The sequence below is a fragment of the Pantherophis guttatus genome, chromosome 4, assembly GCF_059756535.1.
Source record: "Pantherophis guttatus breed Tessera chromosome 4, ASM5975653v1, whole genome shotgun sequence".
NCBI classification, from domain to species: domain Eukaryota; kingdom Metazoa; phylum Chordata; class Lepidosauria; order Squamata; family Colubridae; genus Pantherophis; species Pantherophis guttatus.
This window is the reverse complement of record NC_142066.1, coordinates 119,017,206-119,036,021: the sequence shown is the minus strand read 5'-3', so window position 1 is coordinate 119,036,021 and position 18,816 is coordinate 119,017,206. Positions and strand designations below refer to the sequence as shown.

The 18,816-nt window shown below is 41.8% G+C and overlaps 1 protein-coding gene and 1 long non-coding RNA gene across 5 annotated transcripts in view; both read right to left on the bottom strand.

Annotated features, from left to right (window-relative positions):
* The window catches only part of NPVF (neuropeptide VF precursor), a 164,167-nt gene that overhangs the window by 33,269 nt on the left and 112,082 nt on the right, over window positions 1-18,816 (bottom strand). Inside the window, exons 1-3 of one of the 4 annotated variants that reach the window (XM_087892647.1) lie at window positions 16,267-16,492; window positions 15,103-16,152; window positions 11,178-11,568 (exon numbers count right to left, since the gene is read on the bottom strand). In XM_087892647.1, the coding sequence (XP_087748773.1) occupies window positions 11,551-11,568; window positions 15,103-16,152; window positions 16,267-16,359 (1,161 nt within the window). In that variant the 5' untranslated portion in view covers window positions 16,360-16,492 and the 3' untranslated portion in view covers window positions 11,178-11,550. Of the gene's footprint in view, window positions 1-11,177; window positions 11,569-14,054; window positions 16,153-16,208; window positions 16,583-18,816 lie in introns of those variants that run through there. The other 3 variants (XM_087892645.1, XM_087892646.1, XM_087892648.1) reach the window with 3 other exon arrangements.
* LOC117655104 (uncharacterized) lies at window positions 648-3,714 on the bottom strand. The gene is made up of 2 exons (XR_004588560.3): window positions 3,487-3,714; window positions 648-1,054 (listed from the first exon to the last, which is right to left on the bottom strand). It is a non-coding gene; the product is annotated as an uncharacterized LOC117655104 (long non-coding RNA).

The following is an 18,816-nucleotide window of genomic DNA, read 5'->3' as shown; positions in this document are numbered from 1 at the left end:
GAATGAGTTACTGTTACTCTTTAGGAAGTCCTTGAAGAAATAGTAAATATGCTATTTGCTTGCATTTTTAGACAGCCAGCTATCACCAATACAGTATCAATTTCAAAAGCTTTTTGAGCCAATGGAAAATGCTTGTAGCATTGTCCAGCTTTTTGCTCTCATGGGGTACCTGAGAGTGCAGAACATTTTGCAATGTACAGAAGTTGGGACAGAGTTGGAAGGGACTTTGGTGGTCTTCTAGTCCAACCCTCTGCTCAAGCAGGAGACCCTATACCATTCCGACAAATGTCTCTTCTTGAAAACCTCTAGTGATTGTGTAGCCACAACTTCTGAAGGCAAGCTGTTCAACTGATTAATTGTTCTCATTGTCAGCACATTTCTCCTTAGCTCTAGTTGAATCTGTCTTTGATAAGTTTCCATTTGTTACTTCTTGTCTTGTCCTCGGGTACTTTGGGAAATAGTTCACCCCCTATTCTTTGTGACAGCCCCTTAAATATTGGAAGACTGCATTAAGATGGGAGGTGTAGAGATTTGTGAATTTATATCATGTTCTCCCTCGGGCACAGACTTTTGTAACAAACCCTTTCATCGATGAAGTTCAACGGATGGGTCAATGGATGGAGAGATGAAACCAAAATGGCCATTACTGAATAATAACTAGAGAATGTATTTCTATCAGGTTTACATACTTAGGAGATGTTTTTCCTGCTGTAAATGGTGAAATATTCCACAGTGTAATCATTTGAGAAACTGTTTTCTATCATCTACTTGGGACCTTTCCATTGTGGGGAATATTTCTGTTTTTCCTTATAACTGCAGTGTTATTCTTTCCCACTTTCCATTAAAGGTTTCAGCAAAGTTTCTTTTGAAATATAAGTGACGAATATATTTAACATTGTGGAAAACAGCAAAGCGCAATGCCAAACTGCTTTTCTCATTCCAAAAAGCAGCAATTGATGAGCTGGTTGCCAGATTTCATGCATAAACTCCAGCTTTCTCCATCACAACAGCTTTTTAAGAGGCCCGAGCTCTGGGAGTTGATTCAAAGAGATTTCTGATGGAACAACCAGACGTTATGCATTAAACTTGAATGGCATTTGAATATATTTCAGTACAACATTTTAGCTTTACTTCTACTTTACCAAGATTTACTTCTAAGTCTCTTTCAAGAAAATTGAAGCTGTTGCACATGGCTTTTCAGATATTTCCAGAGAAACGCAACTGGAAAAATTGGAGATTTGGATATTCAATCTTAATGATTTTTTTGATTATTCAGAATTTAAGTTATATCCTGAAGCTAGCTTTTTATTTCAAATCTAGCAATATTCTATGATTAAAAAACAAAAAGTAGGTTCAAAATGAAATAGTACATTTATCAATAATATAGATATAATACTTCTATACACTGTGCCTTATTGATATATCAAGATTTATAGGAAGAACTTGAATTTGACTTCCTCTCCATTGTACTTCAATATACAGTATGCAGCAGAATATTTGCAAAAGTATCTTGTTTTGACTTGTGTAGCATAAAAATACATATATGAATCAGAACTGGTCATATTTCCATTTAATGGGAGAGTTCAGGGATTAACTAGAGATAAAAAATAGACTTGCCATCTGTTCCATATTCCAAAGTAGCAACCTTTATCTATGGTGAAAACAAAGTTTTATACTAACAGGCAACAGAGTTCATTGGATGACATAATAATGTGATGCTTCTCATCATGGCTTGTCCTGGACCTCTATTTTAGAGGATGAATTATACATTCACAAATAACATTTTAGTATGTAAATAAATTGATTTTATCAACTCTTTCTTTCCCTTTCTTCATTTTTCTTCTTCAGCCAAATAAGATTTGGACTTATTGGCTTCTCTGAATTATTTGTTACCCTGACTACTCCTGACAATGGATTCCTCATTATAATCTCTGGAACCCCTTGGCATATTTGGATTGGTTCTAAAACAGGATATTTCTTTCCCAAGCTACAGAAGGATCCCCAGGAAACAGCAAGTTTCCTGGAACTTGTGAATGTAAGCTCAGCATCAAGTCAGCCTTTCAGTTTATCTTCAGCATTAGGGTTCTTGACACAACAGTCTTGCTCCCAAGGAGGGATTACAATATGTTTAAAGACTATGCTGCAGCAGTTATGTGGTTCTTGAGCTGCTAGCTACTGAGCTGGTGAGTAGACAATGCTTAGGTAGAGACAGCTTAGCCTGCAGAAGCAAAAGTACATGGCAAACCCTTCCTAGTTTCTTTACCATAGAGGCAAGTGAGAGGGGAGAGAGATATTTTCAGATTTGCAAGATCCTGATAATATAACATTACAATAACATTAGAGATAGTGCTTAGCTATTGTTTTCCTTGCAAGGCTGACAGATTAACTCCTGATAGCTTCTTATAATAATTGTAAGTATGCTGACATATTTTGTTGTGCACTTCCTCTTTTCTCTTCTGGGGTGACATAAGGAAGCATTTCAAAGTATTCCCTTGAGTTCTTGATTAACCATAGTTTATTAAAATATACGAAAATTAGGGAAAGAAAAGATCAGTCACCTGCTCAGAACTGCTGCCACAATATTATACATACAATATTATATTATGGTTACAGTAAGTACAGACATCTCATTCTCTCTCTTTCCCCATTCCCTCTCCCATTTCCCCTCTCCCTATTTCTCTCTCTGTCTCATCTATCTCCTGTTGGAAGAAATGTCATCTGGATTCAGTTCCAACTGGAAGAAAGACCCTGGAAACCTGGAGGCTATTTGGAAAGATGGTTTAATGGTGGACAGGACCACATGGTTTCTGGTCCTGGGCAAAATGAGTACATGGGTGAGAGAGAGAGAGATAAATTTATACCCTCTCTTCGGCCCTGCTTTTGAGCTTCCTGTTCCCATGTAAGAAATGTATTCTGATTGGTTTTCAGACTCCCATGGAGCATGCAAGAGTAACATTGTAAGTTATCTTGAGTCCCAGGCTTGGTTGAATTTTGCTGAGTGATACAATCTCCCCAAGTGCTATGTGGTGAGATGGATAGAGGGCTAATCCTATTATGTCCTGAGGGTGAAGGCATTTTCTGCTGTAGATAAGCTGGCCCAGCCTTTCTGGGGCTATTAACAAAGGTGGGGGCTGCATGTTTCTCCTTTTCTCATTCAGGGAGGTATAATATTCTGCCTTTTTAATATTTCCTAGAATATTTCATTCTTCTAGGAGACGGGGTGTGCTAACTTTCTACAGTCTATTTCCAGATACATATCTATATCTATCTACAGATATACATTGTTTATCAATATATGTCTAAATTATCCATCTATATCTAGCATCTATATCTGGCATCATATTAACTTGCTATTACTTACTGAATCATGTTAAAATTAATGAATATTTTCTGAGCCTGCATAATTGTTAAATAATTTTCAGCAAATTCTTCAATATTTTGCTTGAGGCTATTCTGATTTTAGTTATACATGCTTGGTGTACTTACATAACTTGAACAACTTTTAAGCCTTACTGCTGAGCAAACATCTTCTTTATTCCTGAATTCCTGGCATAAATGTTTTTATCTGAGCAGATTCATATAGTCACCTAATCCATGAGGATGACCTCGCTTCCAAAAATGAAGAGCATCAAAGTAGACCTTACAAACTGATAAAGCCCTTAACTAAGTCCCAGCACAAGGACAGGCAAGTAGGCAAGAGTTATGGATCCCAGGACTCTGACTCAGAATCCTTAGAATGCTCTCCAGGCCTACAGAAGGGCCAGCATTATGAGGTAGAGAGTTGAAAGGCTGAGATGTGTAGAACTATGAGGTTCCAAGAAAACCTTCCTAAGAATGCACTCAAGGAAGACATACCTGTATGATATATGGAGTGCATAAATCCAGATGACCAGTAGATGGTAGCAAGGAGTTAAGAGTGTTTTGTATCTCTTTACTGGCACCTTGAAGTCACATTAATTTTTATAGTCCAAATATGAGCTTATTCAGTAATCAGTGGTGCTCCCAAATCCATGAATATCCCTTGAATGACATAGTGCACATGTCTAGCTGTGTTAGAGATGAAAGTCTGAATGTTTTGCTATAGAACTCTCCATTCTAAAGTAAGCAATTACTGGAAACAATACTCTCACTTTATTCTGTTTTCATGACAAATATTACTCTGACCTCTCAGCTTCAGTGTTTGGATACTGACATGATTTGTACTTTTACTTTTCTTGTGATTTCTGGACTATAACTTAGATTACTTGGCTTGGCTGGATCATCCTAAAGCTGATGTTTTCTTTCACACTGTTGAAGTGCAAATTAATTGCCTGAGAGAGAATTTAGCACATCCAAGTATATTTTATTTTATACAATTTCATTTCATTTATATGTGTCATACTTTTATTATTTTTACAAATAACCCAAAGCAGGGAACATATCCAACACGCCTTCCTCCTCCTTTTCTATGCAACAACAACCTTGTGAGTGAGTTGAGCTGAGAGAGAGGAATTGGCACAATGTCATCGAGGTTGCTTTCATGGCTAAGGCGGGATTAGAACTCACCCTGCTTTCTAGCCTGGGGCCTCTACTACTAGACCAAAATTGTTTGAGACAAGCTGACTTTAAATCCTGGTTTATTGAACTGTTTTGTTTTGATAAATTAACATTAAGATTGTCAACCATGATTTAAATGCTGTATTGAATTGTGTGATTTAAAATACATGCAGCAACTTTTAGTTACCTTTGTCTTGCTGCATACACATAGAGACATGGAATTAAGTACATGCCATTCATGACAAAGGAATTATAAGTATCCATTGAGCTGGACAATCCCTTGGAAGACTTTGTAAGTAATCAAAATGACCCAGTCTGGTCTTAAAAAACAGAGCCATCTGTGGAATGGAGCCATTAATAACACATCTCTCTCAGGATGTACCAACCTGAATATTAAAACTCCAAGCAGGTGGCACATTGTTCAGTCAAATGAGAGTGAGCACATAGCATTGACTTGAATCAAAATGAAAAATGTAAAAATCTGAAGTGTATGGCTGCATAGTGGCATCTGAACTACTAACGTGAGTGCCTGCATATATGAAAAGAATCAACCAGAGCAGGAGGAATTTGTCTGCAGAAAGTCAGACATTTGATTCTTTATTTGAGATTTTCATGGATTCATCACTGCATTAGTTATGGCTACATTTAGCTGTGCATTCCCATTGGATTAGCAAAATGATGGCCCAGAAGAAAACTGTCACTTTTAAACACTCCAGCTGTGCTTTGCCACCATCAGAGTCTTCGGTTTGCAAAATCCATAATTTATTATTTCTCTCTTTTTCCCACCCCCATGAAAATATTGCTAATCTGTTTATGGGGAGTAGTGCAATGAGAAAAGAATTCAACATACGTTGGATCTGCTAGAAGTTAAGAATTGTTGATGGTCTACTATAAATAGTGAAGTATTCTCTCTGCCTCTAGGTATTATAAGCTGTATTAGCAACAAATGACTCTTTCTTTGGGGAAAAACTGTATGGCCAAGTAGGTATGCAGAATGTGATACAGAATACAGTATAGAACTAATAAATAACCCAGCATTAAATCTTATGATTTATTTAGGCTCAGAGAAAAGGCTCTAGAGGACCAATTGTGGTATTTGTATAAGGAAGTGAAAGCAGCTTAGTGCTGTTTTTTGTTAAGACAGGTCTATGTTTATGTCTGTATCAACACGGCACAATGCAGGGCATAGATCTTTTTCTTGCAGTCAGACAAGGCCCTGTAACCTCTTTGCTGTCAAAAAGAAACATGTTTTCATTAAAAGAACACTGCCTTTCGGTCTGGTCTCTGCATCGTATATGCAGAGAAAGCAAAAGAAGTATGTGTTGGGGTTTTCTTTTGTTTCTTTCTAAAAACATTTCATGGTGCCACATTTGTATGGCTGGGGTACAGGAGACCACAAAAGCAAAAGGTGGTTGACCCTTGAAGAATAGTTTGATTGGTAAGGCTGGACAAAAGACTCTCCCCACCGCAAAATGGCTCTACTAAGCTTCATTTCCTCCCATAGCACCATTCTATTTAATGATCCAAAAATCACCACCTAAAGTGACAGAAGGAATCCTAGTAGGAATCCAACCCTTTTATCTGCAGCAATATTTTGTACAAAAGAAAAATAAAAGTTGAATTTTAATCGCTGGAACTGGGACTGAATTTTCACATGGTGGTGTTCAAACAGAAGATTTTTCTCTCTCGCAGGGCCAAACGGGGGGCTGTTTTGTCATTTTTTTTGTCATTTCAAAACATTGTTTTTGTCATTTCAAAACATTTAGGCTGGTCATGCATCTTACTGAATCTTGAAATACAATCTTGAAATACATTTTGGAGCATTGGGAGGGGTCAGTCATGCTCTCCCCATTCACATTTTTAAAATCTCAGATTCCTTCCATTCTCTTTTTGTGTAAATTCCCATAGAAAAAGAACTAAAGAAAACGCTCGCCCATCTGCACCAGCCAGATTCAAACAGCATGGCTTTTCCCAATAGAATTGAGAACCCTCAGAAAATTCTAGCCTAGTGTTTTCCTGAAAAGGCCCATAAGAAAAGTCAGAGTACTGGAATATTGGAGGGATAGATGTGCTGGAACACCAAAGGATGGAAATTTGTGGGAAGTTGGTAAACAGATATTAGTTAATCCCTCTTTCTATTGAAATCCAGACAAAAACCCATAAATGTGTCATAATGAGCTCTGCATGTCATGCTGGAAATTAAGAAGGATGAAGATATTATGGTAAATCATTTCTGTTTTTCCTTTTAGGGATGGCTTTTAATCTGGCCAAGTTCTGATACGTTTTTTAATTAAAAGCCTGGCTGGAAATTTTGTGGATTAGGCCCAAGGATAGGAAAAGAGGGTTTTTTACATTAGAACTTCTACAAATAATCAATAAACTCTTTCTTTTCTTTCTTTCAACCCTGAAAAATAAAATAAAAACCCTCTAAAACTGCACAAAGCTCTCTAATTCATAGATTTACACATTTCTTCATAAAGAGAACGGATTAAACATTTTCTGGAGCTATCCTGAGCTCTCACAAAGGGCTCAGAATAATGGGGGGAGGGGGAGATAAATAATTCTGGGTCATTTTATTCTCCTAATGAAAATCCAGTGGGTGTTGTGGCTCCGTTACCTGAGCCTGTGTCATCGGCAGGAGAGGACTCCGAGAGTGAAGGAGAGGAGTTGGCAAGGCCTCCCTCTCCAGGACCCTCCTCTCTGGCAATGCCTTCAGTGTCCGACGAAGGGCAAGAGATAGGGCCGGGGCCAAGCACGTCCACGCAGCCACAGGTGGACAGTGATGAGGGTAATGAGTCTTGGCTGGATCCTCGGCAGCGTCGCAGAGATAAGCGCGCACAACAGAAGAAAAGGCATGCCAGAGATTAGGCTGTCACTGGACCACACCCCACAGGGTATAAAAGGGGGTGAGGTGGCCATTCCGACTCTGTGACGGACAAAACTAACTACTATCGAGTCACACCGCATCTTTGGAAACAACATTATCAGCCTTGGATTTATTTTACGAACTGGACAATTCTTGACTGTGGGTATTTTGTTTATTGAGTAAAAGTTCTTGGCAAGCAGCTACTGGGTTGCTGCCAAGCATCTTATCGGAAGAATTGGTTGTCTGCCAGTTTATTTAACCCCCGGCTTTCTGTTTGTGTGTGTGTGTGAGATGGGGACAGAACAGTGGGAAACTAATAATGTGCTGTATATTTTAGTATGATTTCTTCTGTAGTAAAATTCTCAAGTTCAGCCCTGCAGAAAACCTAAGAGGAGGCTTACAGCAGTGAGTACAGGTCCTTGACTTATAATAACTCACTTAATGACTGTTCAGAGTTACAACGGCACTGAAAAAACGTATGACAGTTGCAGCATCTCCATGTTTATGTGATTTACATTTGGATGCTTAACAACTGACTCATGTTTATGATAGTTGCAGTGTACCGGGGTATGTGACCCCCTTTTGCAAACTTCTGACAAGCAAAGTCAGTGGGAAACCAGATTCACTTAACAACTGCAGTGATTCACTTAACAAACATGGCAAGAGGATTACCTTTACTCATTTTGCTTGGTATAGTATGTGGGAATAACCTTGGGAAATAGGAGGAAGAGCCACAACCTAGACAAAGGTTGAATAAACAAAATTTGAGTTTGAAGGAGGAAGAGTGTCAAAGCATCTCAGAAGGGATTCTCGCTAGTTTTGGGGAGAGTAAAAGTGAGGGAAAGAAGTACTTCTACACTTGCAAGATTGTGTTAATATAATCTTTAAATAAACATAGGCTTAGTACTTATGGCTATGCTGCTTGTCAGAACTAACCTCACAAGACTGACATCAATCTTGCAAATCTGAAAGTAAGTTAGGCCAATGAATTGGACAATTCCCATCTCCATTATATCTGTTTCTGTATTATACACTAAAAGTGAGGGGAAATGCCATTCTAATAAGCATAGGAATTGGTTCACAGAATTTATAGAGATGGACAAAGTAGATATGGCATTAGGCTGAAGATCATTTACTGGTGCTGAATATTCAACCATGAAACCTCTTGAAAAAAGTAATGCTCAATTGTTGACATGCTTGGTGCTCTCTGAGCTTCGTTATTTACTTGCAGAGGTTTCATTACTAAATTAGGTAACCTCACCAGTGTGAAGTTACTTGTTCCCTGTTTATATACAGAAGCTTGCCCAGCCACTTTTGATGAGGGTGTGGTCTTCTCATTGGTAGCTCCTTGATTATTGTTTTCTGCTTTATTGCTTGCCTAGTATTAATACCTGCTTGTCTGGGTGTTTCTGGAGAGATGCATTCAGGTGTTATTGTTTCCTTCTTGATTTTTTTATTGTCCCTTTTGAATGTATAAATATGGGTTTTTTCTGTGTCCATTGATAGCTAATTTGTTTGAATGCCAAATTTTTAGGAATGTTCTGGGATTTTTGGATTTAGCTTGGTCAAGGATGCTCATAATTTCCCAGCTGAAACTATGGTTGAGTTTGTTCTTGTGTTGAGAGATTAAAGAACTTTTGTTGTGTCTTTTGAATGCTAGTTGATATCCATAAATGTGCTCTGCTAGTCTTCTGCCTGTCTCTCCTACATAGTGTTGCTACACTTCTTCCACTGTATATTGTAGATGACTACAGTACTTTCTTCTTCTTGGACTACTGAGTCTTTTGGGTTTGTTAAGATGCTTTGGAGGGCTTTAGTTGGTCTGTCTGCTATAGTAATGCTGTATGGTTGATATATGGCAATTTAGCCTGTATACTCTAATTCCATTGTCATCCTAATGCCATCTATCTAGTGAATTGGCTATGCTTTGTTTTAATATTTCAAATATCTTTCTTTTACTTAAATGGTTTTGGACAACTCAGTTACCACATCTTTCTATACTTTTGTGAATCTCTGTAATAAAAATCTTTTTCTAGATTCTTTTAAGGAATTGAACAGGAATAGAAATGAACATTAGGTGCCTGTTCCTATTATCTAGTGGAGTTGGCTTTATCTTTTACCTGGCTGCACCTTATAGGATGCTAAAATATTTTGATAGCCCTCTTAAGACCACCATCCTCCAGCACTTAAGAGAGCATCAGTTTCAAAAGGCTGATTTGTTAATTTTCTGTTCTTCATTTTATAAATCTCTGAGAGGTCTAGTTGATTGTTTTCCTGAAATTCATTGGTTATAAATATACTTAACTTTTCTATATTAATTAAAACAAAATCAGAAGAAGGAAAGAAAAATGTTTCTCAATTTAAATGCATATTTCCAACCATTTTCCATGGCAGAGTTTTCACCCCAAAACTATTCTTGCTAAAAAGAAGTAAAATTGCTACCTGATAAAAGGCTGAAAAACTGTTTCTTTTGAGTCCAGCTTTTGCAGCCACTGATGTCTGGTTGTGATACAAATTTTCTGGATTTCAATCGCTGCTAATTCATCTGTTCTTCTTATCGGCCCTGGACATGATCACGTGCCCAAGGATGTGAAGTTTAAAGGCAAGAAAAGTTTGCACACCATTCTTCCTTGCCATCAGAGCAGGACTACTGAAAAAGCTGCTGTATTAGGAGATATTGATAAACTGTGGCTTGGTATTATAGAGTAGGGATCACAACCCCTGGAGCCATGGCTCACTACTGGGCCTTGAGCTGTTTGGAACCAGGCTGTGGAAGTGGCTGATGAATGTATGGATGCATGTATCCCCACTTGTGCGAGCAGTGAGCAAGCACACACGTATTCTCTGTTTGTGCAAACAGTGGCCATGTTTGTTTACTGCTCATGCAAATGGAGCTCTGTGTGTATGTGCGCTTGCTCGACGTTCACACAGAACCATCCCCTCTCTGGGGCCGGAAAGAAACAAAGATTGGGGAATTCAGTTATAGAGTGTTGTATAAAGCCCTAACAGTTCAGTGGTAGATGATGCAGTTCTTTCGGAATACAACAGCAGTTATTTGGCTTTAAATTGTGATGATGACATTTCTGAAACTTTGTTTTGTTGGACTGGTATGTGTTTTTCCATTAATATTCAGGACTGGTTTTAGAGTGTATTGAATGCTATGTGTGTATGTGAGAGAGAGAGAGAGGGAGAGAGAAAGAGTGAGCGCTACTTCTGTCTCAGATGTGCTCCCAAACTTCCTAAACTGCTGATTGCAATTTTTATAGTTATGGAAATGATATATAGTTAAATAAAAGAAAAATAAACATATTGTGCCCATGTTTGTCCTGGCCACTTTGGGGTATTAAGTTCCTAATGTGCTTGTTCAAAAATAAAATCTATACCTTGGTTCAGAAAAGATTAGGCACCATTACTGTAGAAGTTCAAGGCCATCAGTCAATAAAATATATAAATTTCTTTTGTAAGAAATGGACCAAAGCACCCAATGTCCTCTATCTGGATAATGTATTCACATAAACATTGAAATAATAGAGAAAGTCCTAGATAAAAAACCTTCCCCCAAAATTCTAAATAATATCTACAAATCCCTTTTCCTATTTCCACTCCAATTTTAATATCACCGTTAACCTTCTTGTAGTTTAGCTAGGCTGGAACCATAGCTAATCTGGAATACCACATAGAGTAAGTTCACTATCTTTCCATTGGATTCATTATAATTCAAGCTCTTGTCAACAGCTATATGACAACACTGATGCACAAATTAACATCTTGCGAATAATTAAATTCTAATTCAGCTAATTGTCAGGTTTCGGTGCTATCTTGAATAAACTTCATTCTCAAACGCAAACTCTAATGAATCACTTTTATTTTAAGAATAGCCGAGTCCGACATTCCTGATTTCATTTTGCAGCCAAACTGGCCCCTCCTTCCAACCCCCTCCTCTTCCGCTCTCCAACCCCAATGTCCCATTGGCCATCATGCATATCCATCTCTACCTCCCGGCACGTTCTTTTCACAGGAATGTAGCCCCCATCCTCGTCTCCCAGGAAACACTATCTGTACATACAAAACTAGGTAAAAGTTCATCTTGTTATGTCAGCGCTGGAAGAGAGCCTAATTTGGAACGCTGACATCCGGCCCCTCTCCCTTCACTTCTGCGACATCACCTATCCCATAGGGAAAACACAACAAGATTAGTCTCATCAGCCCCTCCCTGGCTGTGCACCCCCCTCTCCCGGCTTTCCCGGGTGGTCTGCATGGAATTTTGCTATAAGGCGATCAGCTTGGATGTTTGCGCTCTTCACCCAGGAAGCCTCTGACAATGGGTAACCCTTCCATTTAATTAAGTACTGAAGGCGCCCCCTGTGCCATCTTGAATCAAGAATCCGCTGCACTTCGTAGTGCGTTTGGCCCCCAACAACCAGGGGCCCAGGGGGTTCACGTGGCGTTGGCCTTAAAGTAGACCCCACTACAGGTTTTAGAAGGCTACTGTGAAAAATGGGGTGAATTTTCCCCAAAAGCCATGGCAACTGCAATTGCACTGTAACGGGGTTGATTATTTTTATTATAGGAAATGGTCCTATAAATTTTGGGCCCAATTTCCTGCTCGGGAGTCTAAGTCTCAAGTACTTGGTGGAGAGGTAAACTTTCTCTCCCAGCTGAAATGGCCTTTGGGGAGTTCGGTGCTTGTCTGCTTGGTCCTTATAAGATTGAGCCGCCTTTGCCAGCGCCCTCTTAACATTTTCCCAAGTTTGTCTCAACATTGCCATCCAGTCGGTCAAACTGACTGAGGAAGGGGGCTCCCTCGGGTATTCTGGCATGGGAACAAAATCCATGCCACTCACTATTTTGAACGGGGTTAGCCCCGTGCTGCTGTGGACAGCATTATTATATGCAACCTCCGCAAAAGATAGGAGGTCTGCCCAATTGGACTGCTGGTAGTCGACGTAGCATCTTAAATACTGTTCTGTCATAGCGTTCAGTCTTTCTGCCCCCCCATTGGTGCTCAGGTGAAATGCTGAGCTGAGCCCTTGGGATGAACCTATGGATCGTAGAAACTCCCTCCAGAACTTTGCTGTGAACTGGACCCCTCTGTCGGAAATGATTCTCCTGGGGACTCCATGTAGGCGGTAAATGTGTTTCAGGAACAGTTTGGATAACTGACGGGCTGAAGGCAGTCCACTACAAGGAATGAAGTGTGCCTGTTTGGAGAATAAGTCTATTACAGTCCAGATCACTGTATTTCCACTGCTCCTCGGTAGGTCTACTATAAAGTCCATTGCAATCTCCTCCCATGGTCTTGTTGCCTCAGCTACTGGTTGCAACAATCCAGGCGGGCACCCTGGCCTTGTCTTCATCGTGGCACAAATGGTGCAGCTTTTTACATAACTGTCTACATCCTTTCTCATATGTGGCCACCAGAACTGCCTTCGTACTAGGTGCAGAGTCTTTAGGAACCCGAAGTGTCCTGCTGGTTTAACATCGTGGCTCCTCTTGAGAATCAGGATGCGTAAACTCTATGGGACATAGAGCTTTGTCCCCCTCCATGCTAGTTCATCTCTTTTTGTCAAGAGATGTTGATTGTCCCGATACCAGGGGTCTGTCAGCGTTTCATTTTTTAATTTCGCAGTTAAGTCACTTGCAAGTTGGCCTTGCTGGTTATGTCGTTGCCGTCTGGTGACCACTTGGGCCGCAGCTTGGGTGGAGGGGATGATGGCATTCACTACCTGCTCCCGCTCACTGTTGTATTGGGGCATCCGGGAGAGGGCATCAGCCAGGAAATTTCTCCCACCTGGGATGTGCTTAAGCTCGAAATTGAAACGATTGAAGTATTGTGCCCACCGCACTTGCCTGGGCGACAGTTTTCGTGGGGTTTTTAGGGCCTCTAGGTTTTTATGATCAGTCCAGACTTCAAATGGTTTCTGGCCTCCCTCTAGAAGGTGCCGCCAGGTTAACAAGGCCCACCTTACTGCAAACGCTTCCTTCTCCCACGCCGCCCATCGCCTCTCCGTATCGGTGAGTTTGCGGGAGGTGTAGGCGCAGGGTTGTAGATCACCTTGGTTGTTCTTTTGGAGTAACACGGCTCCTACTGCCACATCACTTGCGTCTGCTTGGATGACAAAAGGCTGTTCTGGATCCGGGTGTTTTAAGACAGGTTCTTTCGCGAACAGTCCTTTTAGCGTCTCAAATGCCTGTTGGCAGGTCAGGTCCCACTGTAGGGGTTGTCCCGGGCGAGGTTTCATCGCTGGGCTTCCTGTCTTTAGGAGGTCTGTCAAAGGTTTGGCAATCTTCGCGAACGAGGGGATGAATTGTCTGTAGAAATTCGCAAAGCCTAGAAAACTTTGCAGTTGTCTGCGGGTGCGAGGGGGCTGCCATTGTAGAACTGATTGGACCTTGGCTGGGTCCATCTCTATCCCCTCATTTGATACTCGGTAGCCCAGGTAGTCTAGCCGTGATTGGTGGAAATCGCATTTTGGCAGTTTGACATATAGGTTTGCCCGTAGCAGTTTTTTCAGTACTTGGCAGACGAGGGGTATATGTTCATCTATGGTCTCCGTGTAGATAAGAATATCGTCCAGGTAGACGAGAACCCCTTTGTAAAGGTGTTCATGTAAGACTTCGTTTATTAACTGCATGAACACTGCCAGGGCTCCTTGCAATCCAAAAGGCATTACTTTAAACTGGAAACTACCCAGGGGGCAGTTGAATGCTGTTTTCCATTCATCTCCTGCCCTTATGCGTACTCGGTAATAAGCTTCTCGAAGGTCTAGTTTGGTGAAAACCTTCCCTTTAGCTAGGTGGGCTAACATGTCTTTCATGAGGGGGAGGGGGTACAAGTTGTGTACGCAAACAGCGTTGATACTTCGAAAGTCGACTACCAGTCTCATGGAGCCGTCCTTTTTCTCTTTAAACATGACCGGCGCCGCTACCCTTGGTTTCACTGGCTCAATAAATCCCCTTTGTAAGTTTTTGTCTATGTAGTCCCGCATTTCCTGCATTTCTCGGGGCGTCATGGCATACATTTTAGGTTTGGGTAGTTTCGCTCCTGGGATAATCTCGATGGCACAATCGGTCTCGCGGTGGGGGGGCAGAATGTCACACTCGGCCTCGCTGAATACCCCTGCAAGGTCTTGGTACTCCCTTGGGATCTGGTTTGCGTTACAAGCGGTGGTGGGTGCGGCTGCCAATTGCTTTGCTGCACCTTCTGGGAGGGACCCTTGTGTTGGTAGTGTTTTCTTCTGTAGTGGAGGGCTGCTTTGGGGTTTCCGCGTGGGAGGGAATTCTTCTGGTCGGGGCGGCAGGGGTTGGGGCCCCTTTGCTATCCTCAGCCTGCGTGTTCCCTCTTGCCACCAAATGATTGGGCCCCATTTGTCGAGCCATGAGAGTCCCAATATGACTGGTTCTGTCATCTTGGGGGCTATTATGAAGCGGATTGTCTCCCAGTGATCTGCGAGTTCTAGTCTCACGGGTTCAGTCAAGTGTGTGGCGTACGTTCCTCCCACTAGGGACCCATCAACTTGCTCGAAGCGAATTGGTTGTTTGAGCTGTTTAGCTCAGATTCCCAATTTTAGAACTGTGGGTAGGTTGATTAGGCACCGTGTGCTACCCGAGTCTATTAGGGCTTGGAAAGTCTCTTGGGCCCCTGTTTTGGGGGCTGTTAGGCGTATGGGGAAAAGAAAAGGATGGACGGGTCCACTCACCATCGGGTCATCCTCGCCTTCGTCTTCCGTGTCATAGGGTTCGGGGAACTGATCTCCCTCATCTGGGATTCCTCTGGTTTCGGTCAGATGAGCGAAAAACTCAGGGATTTGGGGAGCTTCCTGCGGTACGTGGGTGACGCGCTTGGGCCCTTGTTCCGGTCGTGCTTTGGGCGGTGGAGCTGGTCCCGATCTAGGCGTTCCACATCTTGCTGCTATGTGGCCGCTTCCCCCACATCTGTAGCATTTCAGTGGGCTCCGTGGGGCAGTTGGTCTGTAGGAGGGCTGTGATGTTGGGGTTTCTCGTCTGTTGAGTGGCCCCTGGTCTGGTCGGCCTCTCTCCTTTCCCTCTGGTGGTTTTGACGTGTCACTCGCCCGCAGCCCTCTGTCGACTTTTATCGCTACCCGGAACCATTCAGCGAGTCGGTTTGGGATGTCACGATAGGCAGTCACTTGGGAAATTCTTTTATCTAGGCTTGTTCTAAAAAAATACACCAGCAATCGCTCTGGTAGGGGAGGCAGTGTCCCAATGACTCTCCTGAATTCACGGATATGCTCTCTGATAGGCTTCCCCCTCTGCATTAGGTTTCTGAGCTCGTCTTCCACATAGGGGTCCTCCTCCTCCTCCTCATAACAGGCTCTCAATAGTTGCAAGAACCCATCTGCATTTTGTAGCTGGGGGGCCCTGTATTTGTAGAGTGATGCTGACCACCTCTTTGCTTCTCCCTCCAGCCCTTCCGAGATAGCATTCACTAGGGCTCTGGGGAAAGGGTAGAGGTGTCTGAACCGCTCTATGTATATCTCAGCTGAATCGAGGAATTGGGCGAGGTTGTCTGGGTCACCATCGAACTTCCCTCTGAACTGGGGTGGCTCCTCCCTCTCTGCCCTCTCCTCTCTGTGCTGAGCTCTGGAGGGCCAGCCCTGGTGTTGATAGTCCTCTGCCTCGTCTCTCATCCTGGGGTGGGGAGGTGCTGCCTTGTCTGGGCTTCGCTGCCATTCCCATCCCCAGCTCGCCCTTCCCAATTCACTTAGGGGTTTTTCTTTATCTTTTACCTTTGCAAAAGGGGATTCCGCCTCTAAGGCTTTTGGCACAGTCCCCGGGTACTTACCTGCTTCACGTTTCTTTGCTTGAAGTTCTGCGGGGAGGGAAGGTGGAGAAAGTTGAACCTTTGTATTTTCCAAGTTGGCTGGAATCACGACCGCTTCTGCTCCTCCCGTTTCTTGAAGCAGGCTTTTCTCCGATAGCTTGGCTTCAGCCATAGTCCGTCCGACCAGATGTCTGGGAGGGAACGGGATGATTTAAACTCAGCCAGCCTGGATTTGGAGGAGAGTTTGGCTGTCTGTCAGGTTTCGGTGCTATCTTGAATAAACTTCATTCTCAAACGCAAACTCTAATGAATCACTTTTATTTTAAGAATAGCCGAGTCCAACATTCCTGATTTCATTTTGCAGCCAAACTGGCCCCTCCTTCCAACCCCCTCCTCTTCTGCTCTCCAACCCCAATGTCCCATTGGCCATCATGCAGATCCATCTCTACCTCCCGGCACGTTCTTTTCACAGGAATGTAGCCCCCATCCTCGTCTCCCAGGAAACACTATCTGTACATACAAAACTAGGTAAAAGTTCATCTTGTTATGTCAGCGCTGGAAGAGAGCCTAATCTGGAACGCTGACACTAATATTAGCTAAGAGAAATCAAAAGCACCATCTTGATATTTTGGGATATCTTGTCCAGTTTTCTCAGCCATCATCTATGAGCATTTTCTGGTTTTGGAGATGAAACAACTTCTTGATGAGAAAAGGTTGGGGTTTGGAAGTAATATAAACAATAGCAATAGCAATAGCACTTAGACTTATATACCGCTTCATAGTGCTTTACAGCCCTCTCTAAGCAGTTTACAGAGTCAGCATATTGCCCCCAACAATCTGGGTCCCCATTTTACCAACTTTGGAAGGATGGAAGGCTAATTTAACTTTGAGTCTGATGAAAATCGATCTGCCAAACTGCTGGCAGCCTGTGATGAGCAGAAGTAGCCTGCAGTACTGCATTCTAACCACTGCGCCACCGCAGTTCATTTCTCTAATCTCAGTTTCAATAATGGATATCTTTAGATACAGCAGAATACATTTCTCTTTAGAATATATTACTAATCATTGTAGACAATACTATAGACAAATGGTCTGATTTGGTATAAAAAGCCATATAGAAGACATTTTTTGAAGATAAAAGGCCATGTCTATTGTACTTCTATTCAGACAATGGCTGAAAATTAAAAGGAGAAAAGTAAAAAGGGAGAATTTTAGTTTTCAGTCATTTAAAAATGATTAATGATTAATTAGATATCAAATGGCATCAAGTTTTATAAATAAATGAAAAAGAAAAACACAGCAACAAAACAAGCTGGAAGAATTGGTAGCTTTGCTGTTCCACCAATCTTTCATTACTTAATACTGTATTTTAAGTTTTAGATGGATCCTCTGGTTTATTTTAATGCCTATATTTCAGCAGTTTGGTTTTTAGCTTTTAAAAATTGTTGTAGGTGTACTTCAATTTTAAAAGTGAAAGGGTGCTTTAAAATATGGTTCAAAGAATGAGCATGCAATGTATTAAGTCTGCTGAAGTAGGAAGTAACATTCTGTTCATTGATTGGTTAAAGTAACGTTCTGTTCATTGATTGGTTAAGCTGCCTGACAGCTGGCTAGATAAGAGGTGTCAAGCAGAGTTCCAAGCAGTTTCAGTTATAGCTGTGGCAGTTAGCACAGCTGTTGTTAATAAACGGTTAATTACATGATCTTCGCATTGTCCATCGTCATTGATCAAGCCAATACATTTCAACTGGCAACGAGGATCAACTGGTCGATCTACCGGTCATAGTAATAAGGAAAAAAGAGAGATTTAAACTGAAGAAGCAAAACATGAGTCTGTTAGGGGAAAAAAAGAAGAAGAAGAAGAGGAAATGGCGTCCGCACAGACCTTTCCTCCTTTCAATCCCAGTGCAGAGACATAGGAGGCTTATTTGGCACGTTTTGAATGTTTCTTAATTGCAAATGATTATACAAAGCTGACGCCTGAGCGCAAACACGCTTATTTCCTAAGTTTCTGCAGTACTGAAATGTTTGATACTGCAATGACATTAATGGCCCCACAATCTGTACATTCGGGAACATGGGAAGACTTTATAAAAAAATTAAAAAAACATTACGCACCAGCTCCCTCAAGAATAGCCCACTGCCAACACTTTTACCATCGTGATTAGGCCCCTGGAGAGACTATTAATCAATATGTTGGGGCTCTGAGGAGGGTGGCCAGGTACTGTGAATTCTTTGATTTAGAAGATTATCTCCTAGATAGACTTGTCAGTGGGGTCAGGGACCAAAGTCTTAAAAGGCGTCTGATTGCGAATCACGACCTCACATTTCAAATGGCATTGGATGAGGCGTGTGCTGCAGAACTGGCAGCATTGTCACTAGCCGAGTTGCCCTGTGGATATACTACACCTAAGATGGAAAAAGACTCATCGTCTGTAAATGAGACAAATGAGAATCTGTCAGATTCTGATGGTGACTTTGAAGTATGCTGTCTTCAAGAGTCTAGAAAACAAAACTCTGGCCCAACTATCATGTCAAGGGGGCCGAACGCATGTTTCAGCTGCGGAGGAAATCACCATTTTAAAAACGCAGAGTGCCGCCACTGCGGCCGCAAAGGTCATCTCGCCAG